We start from the raw sequence: 9,760 nt of genomic DNA on the forward strand, positions 1-9,760 counted from the left end.
CAGAGTTTTCCTTTCCTCTTCTTGTCATGATTAGCTGAAGTTCTCAGAGCAATACGAAAAGACAATGATGGTGAATGAATCAACGTTCAACTGAAGTGCACCCTGGATCGTGAAGATTATACTAGTTGCGTTTCCCCTTCACCTTACCCTACGCTGGAATCTCGAGACGAGATTCTTGTTTAGTGGGGGTGAGTTGTCACATCCCTAGCTTTACCCTGGCCTTGGACTAGCTTGGTTGCTGCATCATGTTTAAATTCAAATGAAATTTGAATTGAGGAATTTTCAAAAGCCTCAGGAAACCTCTAAAAATAACCAACAATTAAATCTTCTCAAATGTGTCCAAGAAAATGTTCCTGTTATTCCATAAAAATATTGGTAAGAGGTAAAATTTAAACCAATATTTTGGAGTCACAGAGATAATTATTTTGGCCATTTGAATTAATCCAATAACTACTTGCTTTGGATTTATATTTAATATATATTAAATATGACTCCAATAATTCTGGAAGTTTGTGAGTGGCTTTGTATATATTTTAGCAAGCCACATAAAAATCTACAGAATTTATTTAAATGATTTAGTTGTTAAACTAAATCAAAACAAAACAGAACAAAATAGAAAACAGAAATAATTAGAAAAAGACAGAGAGAGAAGGGGATTACCTGACGCCACTTACCTGGCCCAGCCGGCCCAGCTCCCCCCCCCCCTGGCCGGCCCAGCCCACCAGCGCCCTCCCTGTCGTCTTCCTCCTCGGGACAGTAGGATAGAGGCGCGTGGCCGGAGCGCGTGCGCACGCGCCCGAGCCACCTCCTGCTTGCCGCCCCGCCCCGGATCGGCTAAGGATGCCACGCACCCCCTCAGGCCTCTCTCAACTCCCTCCCGTGCTCATCCCCTTCTCCTGCTCTCCCTCTCGCTCCGCACCTCGGACCCGAGCGGAGCCGCCGCCACCGACGCCGATTGCCACAGCCACCGTGCTCCCCACGCCTCACCGACGCCCCAGGGAGATCCGCCTCGACCACCTCTTCCTCCTCGCCGAGAAGCGCACCGCGGGAGCCCCTGCAACGTCGCCACCGCCGTCGTCAACCTCCAGCGCCGAGCTCGCCTCCGGTCGATTCAGCGCCGCTAGGACCTCCCCGAGCTCGCTGACCTCCTCTTCGGCATCGCGGTGAGCCCCGTTGTGTTTCCCCTCTCTCCATTCGCTCGCCCCCATGCTGTAACCGCCGTCTCACCGCAACCGGAGCTCGCTGCCACCGGCCATGCTGCCGTCGCGGCCATGGCTTGTTTCGGTCGCGTCCGAGCACGGCTTTGAGCTCGTGAGGCTCACAGGAAGCCCATGCGCAGCTCAGCTTGTCCAAAACCCCACCAGGGCCTCGCGCCCGTTACCACCCGAACTCCGGCGCCGCCGCGAGCTCCGTTCCGACGAGCCCCGGCGTTCCCGCAGCCTCCCACCTACCCCATCAGATGCGGGAGAGCCCGGGCTACGCCCCGGTGCCCTCAGTCGCCGCCTCCGTCGCCTTTAGCGCAAGTCCGGCGCGTTGCCGCCGCCATTTTGGTCGCCGCCGGCGTAAGTCCGGCGATGATGACGTGGGCATCATTAGCGGCTAACCCCCCCACACTAACCAACCCTCTAGGCCACTGACAGCGGGCCCCACCCCTGGTCAAACCCCAGTCAGCGCTGGGTTTGACCGGGATTAGCTCCTGTGTCACTGACGTGTGGACCCCACACGTCAGGTTTGACCGAGCCAGCCCAGTTGACCCTGCTGACGTCACTGTGATGTGGGGCTGACGCAATAAACCATTTTCTGGATTTATTATAATTCAGGAAATTCCAGAAAATTATATAAACTTCTAAAAATCATAGAAAATTAACCGTAACTCCAAATTAAATAATTTATATATGAAAAATTATCAGAAAAATTCAAGGAATCCATCTGTACCATTTTCATGCATGTTAGAACAACTTATAGCTGCTGTTTAGCACAAATCAATTAAAGGGCATTTAAATAATCACATATGGAGTTTGAATTTGAATCTTGGATTCAAACCAACTTCATTTAATCTGGTTCTAGTTGCATTAGCCCAAAACACATTCATTTTGCCATGTCATGATCATGCATCATATTGTGCATTGCATTGATTGTGTTCCTTTCTGTGTTGCCGGTATTTGTCCCCTCTCGATAGACGTGATACCGATGATGTGATCGTTGACACTGATGAAGACTCAATGTTATCTTCAGAAGTGCCAGGCAAGCAAAACCCCCTTGTTCATTCCGATAAAATCCCACTCTCTCGCTCCTGCTCTCTTTTACTGCATTAGGACAACAACGACATATTTGTTATTTGCTGCGGTAGCTGAACCCCTTTATCCTTTGCATGACCTGTCATTGCCACAGTAAATAGATGAAACCCACTAGCATGAGTAGGAGTTGTTTGAGCCCTGATGTGCCTACTCATTCATGCTTGTTTGTCATGCCTGCTACTGCTTAGAGTTGAGTCAGGTCTGATTCATCGGGGATGAATCAGAGGCGTGTGAACATGTCCTACTGTGTGTGAGCTAAGTGTGTGAACACGATTTGGTAAAGGTAGCGGTGAGAGGCCATGTAGGAGTACATGGTGGGTTGTCTCATTGCAGCCGTCCTCAGGAACTGAGTTCTGTGTTTGTGATCCATGACCAGCTGCTACCACACATTGGAATGCTTAAGTGCCCCTCTCGACTTATTAATCAACTTGATCTCTGTCCAGGAGTTGCAACTAGTTTCTGGTGTTTGTAGGCAGTGTTAGTAGTCTACCAAGTGGCACCCGGTACAGGTGGGCTTGGGACAGACTAGGCACAGTGGCCCGGTGTACCAAGTGGCACCCGGTTGGTGGGCTTGGGAACCCTGCACACATCATTTGGGGCCGTAAGCGACACCCCGGCCGGATCTCCTTGCGGATGGAACCCGAATAGGCGATAAACCTGGACTAGAGACTTGTTCGGTTAGTCAGGTCGTGGCCGACTCCCTCGCCCGGCTTCCGCTTGAAGGTTGCCGAGGTACATGACGTGTACAGGGCGGTAAGTGGCGAGAGCGTGTGTGAAGAAGTACACCCCTGCAGGGTTAACATCATCTATTCGAATAGCCGAATTCCTCGGATATGGAAACTTGGACCCCATTGCATAGTTCATAGACAAGTGAAAGTGGATACTCTAAAACACGCAAGATAAGCGTGAGTGCTATGGATGGCGTTCTCGTAGGGAGACGGGAGCGGATCCATAGTGGTGTATTGGTTGGTGAATATGTGGACTCGTGTGCGCCACCTCAAAAGAGTTGCTTGCAGTCGTAGTTCAGTATAGCCACCGAGTCAAAGCTGGCTTGCTGCAGTTAAACTCCACCACCCCCTTGTTGATAATGATGCATATGTAGATAGATCTGATGTAAGTCTTGCTGGGTACATTTGTACTCACGTTTGCCTATTTTATGTTTTTGCAGAGAGACTTCAGTCTCACTAGTAGTTCCGCTTGGACTTCGACGTTTAGCTTGATACCTCAGCTACGATCTTGTGCCCTCGGCAGGATCTGATAGATAGTCAGGCTTCTCAGCCTTTTTCATTTATAGATGTCTGTACTCAGACATGATAGCTTCCGCTTGTGCTTTGACTTGTATGCTCTGAGTGTTGGGTCATGAGACCCATGTTTGTAATGTCTCGCTCCTCGGAGCCTATTGAATAAACTACTTGAGTTGTAGAGTCATTTTGTGATGCCATGTTGTATTGCACATATCGAGCATATTGTGTGTATGTTATTGAAATGCTTGGTATGTGTGGGATCTGACTATCTAGTTGTTTATCTTTAGTAGCCTCTCTTACCGGGAAATGTCTCCTAGTGTTTCCACCGAGCCATGGTAGCTTGCTACTGCTCCGGAACACTTAGGCTGGCCGGCATGTGTCCTTCTTCGTTCCTGTGTCTGTCCCTTCGGGGAAATGTCACGCGATGAATACCGGAGTCCTGTTAGCCCGCTACAGCCCGGTTCACCGGAGTCCTGCTAGCCCAGTGCTACAGCCTGGATTCACTCGCTGATGACCGACACGTTCGATGCTGGGTCATGGATGCCTGTCCCTGTAAGTTTGTGCCACTTTGGGTTTACGACTAGCCATGTCAGCCCGGGCTCCTTATCATATGGATGCTAGCGACACTGTCATATACGTGTGCCAACAGACGCAAACGGTCCCGGGTAAAGGTAAGGCGACACCCGTGGGAATACCGTGCGTGAGGCCGCAAAGTGATATGAAGTGTTACATGCTAGATCTATGTGGCATTGAGTCGGGGTCTTGACAGGGACGTGCCAGGTCTACCCTCAGTGCAAGGAAGCGGCGATGGTGGAGTTACATGCTTGCAAAAGGGCAGCACAACTAGCTCAGGAGCTGAACGTGGGAAGCCTGCATGTGGAGATGGACTTCCGCGAGATTGTTTGCAAGCTAAACAACAAGGAGAAGGATCTATCCTTGTTGGGATCGGTCGTAGAAGAGGTTAAGCAACTCCTGTCATTGAGGGAGAGGTGGAAAGTCACTTAGTTAGACGTTCTACTAATAATGCGGCTCATTTGTTAGCTAGACATAGTGTGGCAAATAATTTATGTAAAGTTTGGTTAGCCGAACCCCCGGACTGCATTTTGCAGGCTGTTTCTGATAAGATCCCTGGGTGGAACATTTATAGCGAGCTTCAAAAAGAAAAAAAGAAAATCAGTTTAAAAAGTGAACAGAACTGGAATGAGGAAGATCGTAACGTAAGTGCTAGTATCATTTTTTTACTAGGTTTTTTTAAGGGAATTTTTTACTGGGTGCTGGTTCTGCGAAGACCTGAGACGGCGAAAGCCCGGATGTGCCGTTAAGTCTCGGCCCAGATCCTTCGCGAACGGCCCGTCTATCCATTGACCAGTCCATACGTCCACGTCCACGCATCACGAGGTTTGAGGCGGCGACACCGGCACACGAGAGCTCAACTGCGCGCAGAGACGAAGAAGACGGCGCGACTGTTTTCCTACTTACCAACCAGTGGTCCTGGCGCCGTCACCGTTCGAGTTCTCCGGCGACGCGCCGTTCACTGCTGGGTAGCGGCGTCGGCGCCACCTCGCCGTGGCAATCCGCCTGGTAATTGCCGGTTTCCCCCCTCGAGTTAGTTTACCTGCATTCAGGCGTATAGAGATTAATTACCGCGAGTCCGGTAGGGTTTACCGAAAGCAGTAGATCGAGGTGCTTGATCAGCTCTTAATTTGTATGGTAAGCAAGATTGACATTCAAATACCCAGCATCTCCTACTAATTTGATGAAAAAAATCAATACCATCCTGAAGATTTGTACCGACTCCTATCATTCAACAGCTGCACTAAAAGAACAGTCAGACATCCTAAATTTTGTCCAACAATACTTTTAAAAATATTTGGATCGGATAATTGGATATATATATATAGGTATATATATATATATATATATATATATATATATATATATGTGTGTGTATGTATGTATGTATACGTATTTTTTTCTTCAAAAGTATTTTCCCAGCATATGCATGCAATGTTTATTGGACTTTATAAATATATGTTAAAAAATAGTGGCCAAACTGCATGTGTTTTTGGAGTAAGTTTCTGTGTTATAAATATATGTTGCAACGTGGAAAATATCTTCCACGCGGAATAGTAAACTTTGCAAAAGGTACATTTAAACTTTTTGGAACTTTGTAACTAGACACGTTGCCACATGGCATCCTCACACTGGATTGAATTTTCCCAATCATGTCTCTTTACGATTGAACCGAGTAAACTTAACAGAAGTGTACTTTGATAGGTGTGATATTTTGTAAAGTGAGTGAATCAAAGTTGCCATACTTTGATTGATCCTTTGGCATAGCACAGAACAATTTGCTTGTATGTTTGGGTTTGGTTAGCATATTCTTTTCCGTTCCTTCACTTCCAGTTTCAATTCCCTCAGGCTTCAGGTTCACAAATTCCCACAGCCCTTAATCTGCATCGTTGGAAAAAGTAGGCATTAGAGCAAATCTTCGGCACTATTATTCCAACTCAGACACCTTAATCTACAGCCTAACGTTCCATAAACCTCCACAAACACAGAGCAGAACAACCGAAGAAAGATTAAATGTGCCACCAAGTGCACTATATATAGTGTGGTGCTACTAGTTTTAGAACCATACACCTGCCATGCAAACATGGCGTTCTTCTCTGATGATGATGCGTCCCAATATCAAATTAGGAGCAGCAAGAACATGACCTACAAGATGAGAGGGGACATGAAGAAGCTCCTCCCAGTCACCACCTTCCTCCTTGGCGCGGCGTTGACAGCTGCGTTGGTCTTCCTCAATGCTGCTCTGGATGTGAACTGGCGGCCCTCCGCCCTGGCCTTATGGGGCAATGGTACTCAGCCGACCCCCAACCCCAAGGTCAGTGATCCTCTACTTCTTATTCTTGTTGTTCTTGTCGAATACGTTTGCTTCCATTTTTCCACCCTCATTGTTTACCTTCGTTTTTCTAAAATACTGAGAGTTTGATCTTGCAAGAAAAGAAGTGCAAACTTGTGATCTAATTTTGACCGTAGGAAACATGTAGTGTAATCATGTTGTACTGTCCTTTTGGCACGGCACAAGTTGTTTATTTTCGGTGATGCGTCAATAAGGTAGAAATAAAATTTGATCATGCGCATTAATGCTAATTGAGTAACTACGTGGTATGAATGAAGACTGGAGAGTGTCCTTTTTTTGGAAACAAAAGTGTGAACAAAATTGAACAGAAGAGAAAACTACAGTGATGATTTCTGCCTTATTAACCAGAGCTGAAAATGCAGTTCCTTTTTCGCCTGCTAAGTTACATGATCAAATTTGGCTATGTCCATTGCTGTAGGAGTGTAGAAGCACATCTATTGACTCCCTTGATTTTCTCCTAGATTCCCAGCTATATCTGCACTCTGTGAATCCATGTCCAATGTAATGCCTCATATACCTATTTGGCCTTAATGGAGCTTAAAATGTTATTTCTAAAACAGTTTTGCTAAAAGTAAACAACTGCATGGTGATGCTAATTTTCCAAGACTGCCTTCAGATAGGGCTTGTAATATTCGGATCCCAAAAGCCCTAAAGCTGAACCTGACCTGCGAGGCAACGAATATGCGCCTAATGTCCAAGAAGGCTTGTGATAAAATGATTTCAATCACCAGATAAGAGATTTTACGTGAACTTCTAAGCTAAAATTCCAATGATGACTAGACCATCTGTTTCTGGATTATTCAAGTCAAAATCATTTACTATCATCTCATTTGCGGCATCTCAATTATTTCCCTATGCAGACGAAAGCATTGACAGAGCTGGCAGAGGTGCTGAAGAACGCATCCATGGAGGACGGCACGGTGATCATGACGTCCATCAACCAGGCGTACGCCGCGCCGGGGTCCCTCCTGGACCTCTTCCTGGAGAGCTTCCGGGTGGGCGAGGGCACGGCGCACCTGCTGGACCACGTCCTCATCGTGGCCGTCGACCCCGGCGCGCTCCGGCGGTGCCGGTCGGTGCACCGGCACTGTTACCTCCTCCGTCGCTCCCCGGGCGCCGTGGACTACAGCGGCGAGAAGCACTTCATGACCAAGGACTACCTGGACATGATGTGGGGCAGGAACCGGTTCCAGCAGACCATCCTCGAGCTCGGCTTCAACTTCCTCTTCACGGTACGTGCGCGCGCCACCGCCGGTGCATGTCTACGGACCGCCGGTGCAATCTATACTTACCATTTAGGTGTTTGGTGTTTCATTCGTTCAGGACATCGACATCATGTGGTTCCGGAACCCGCTGCGGCACATCGCCATCACGTCGGACGTGGCCATCGCGAGCGACTTCTTCAACGGGGACCCGGAGAGCATGGGGAACCGGCCCAACGGCGGGTTCCTGTACGTGAGGTCGGCGAACCGGACGCTGGAGTTCTACCGGCGGTGGCGGCGCGCGCGGCGCAGGTTCCCGGCGGGGACCAACGAGCAGGAGATCCTGGGGCGGGCGCAGAGGGAGCTGAGCCGGCGCTCCGGCGTGCGGATGCAGTTCCTGGACACGGCGCACTGCGGCGGCTTCTGCCAGCTGAGCGGCGACATGGGCAGGGTGTGCACGCTGCACGCCAACTGCTGCACCGGCCTCGCCAACAAGGTGCACGACCTCAGGAACGTGCTCAGGGACTGGAGGAACTACACGGCGGCGCCGCCCGAGGACCGGCGCGTGGGAGGCTTCCAGTGGACCAGGCCCGGCAGGTGCATCCGCTGACGGAGCTGGCGCCGCATCAGCGGCTGCTGGAATGATCCATCGAATTACACGTCGTGTCCTTGTCCTTGTTTCTACGTGGCAGTGGCTGCCTGGCTGGTTTTTACCCGAGTTGAGATTGATGTTATAGGAGTTCGCTGCATGTTTGGTGTATTTTACAACGTCGGATTTACATACTACGTAGTACGTGTTTACTGATAGGCGAATGTAAGAAAAATGTATGTACTGTGCTTGATTAAATCATGCTAGTAGAGTGGATTGCGGTGGATTTTTATGTTAAGGCACCTCCGGCTCTAAATCGAACACGGTCTTTATCTACGGGATCTTTTGCCCTGTAAGACTGATATCAAAGCCTCCACGCTCATTCTGTCTTCGCCTCCTTCTCGTCCGCTTCACAGTCTCCAGCTGATTCTTCAAGTGCTTCAACATTCTAAAACAGGTGGCTTGCACGATCATCCTTGCATCATCATCCAACTCCTTCATCTTCGAATCCTTGGAAGAGGTTGTGATCTTAACCTTCTTCTCTTTGAGCTTGGCCTTCTTCTCTTAAATCTTGAGCTTCTTCTCCATCGTAGACACGGCCTCTTGGACGATGTACCGTCGATGATTGAGAGACTTAATTTACCCCACGGTTACGGATGAGTTTGTCAGCGTAGGTCTCTAAATGCTTGTACTTATGGAACCAAATATGAATGTTGGCCCAAAATGCTACGCCATTTTACTTCGTGCCATAGATCTGCTCGATGCTAGTGACCAACCATGTATCACACAGCAACTTGTCCTTCTTCATGTTGAAGTTTTCTTCTCTACTCTTATTTGAATCAGCAAGAAATTCATCGGGATTAAGGTCGTCGTCGTCGTGCTCCTCGTGCTCCTGTTGGCCAGTATACGAATTCAGCTCTAGGGTGTACGTGCCCCTACGTGTCGGACTGGGTGTACGTGCTTGGCTGCCTGGACTCTGAGTCATCCACATACCCGTCCTTGTAGCAGTCTGCGCCTCTGTCATGGATCAGCTCAAACATCTGCATGCTCGTAGTACGTCGACTCGCCTGGTTGAGACATACCGGTGAACAGATGAGGGCACCGAGCTGCTCCACACCAGACGTCCGCGTCCGGACATGTTGCGGCTATGCAGACTCGGAGAAAATGAGCAGCACCATGTTGACTTCGACGCAGTAAGGCACGTACCCAGGAACGACTGTTGGGGACTGCCTACCGAGTTATTGGGCAGCGTACAAGTATGGAGCCTTGAATTGTACCATCCAAGATGGCGTCTGCATGGACGGTGATTGCGATGGCACCAAGCGTCCCAAGCCTTGCCCTGCACCCTACCCGCCCCTGCACGTCCGCCGCCACGACTACCACCACTCCGACCGACCTTCTACTACTTGAGTGGCGCGGTCTTTGCCTTCGCTTTGAGGGGCGGTTTTGTCGTGTCGCCCAATTGATCTTTCGGGCAGCCACGATCGCTGGATCTTCCACCA

The 9,760-nt window shown here is 49.3% G+C and overlaps 1 protein-coding gene across 1 annotated transcript; it reads left to right on the top strand.

The window, feature by feature from the left end:
* The first annotated feature begins 6,196 nt into the window (after window positions 1-6,196).
* Window positions 6,197-8,548, top strand: LOC119331097 (uncharacterized protein At4g15970-like). The gene is made up of 3 exons (XM_037604276.1): window positions 6,197-6,428; window positions 7,328-7,699; window positions 7,791-8,548. Exons 1-3 carry the CDS (start codon window positions 6,198-6,200, stop codon window positions 8,277-8,279), a joined length of 1,092 nt encoding a protein of 363 aa, XP_037460173.1. The 5' UTR covers window position 6,197; the 3' UTR covers window positions 8,280-8,548.
* Window positions 8,549-9,760: the final 1,212 nt, after the last annotated feature.

Source organism: Triticum dicoccoides, chromosome 7A, assembly GCF_002162155.2.
Source record: "Triticum dicoccoides isolate Atlit2015 ecotype Zavitan chromosome 7A, WEW_v2.0, whole genome shotgun sequence".
NCBI classification, from domain to species: Eukaryota; Viridiplantae; Streptophyta; class Magnoliopsida; order Poales; family Poaceae; genus Triticum; species Triticum dicoccoides.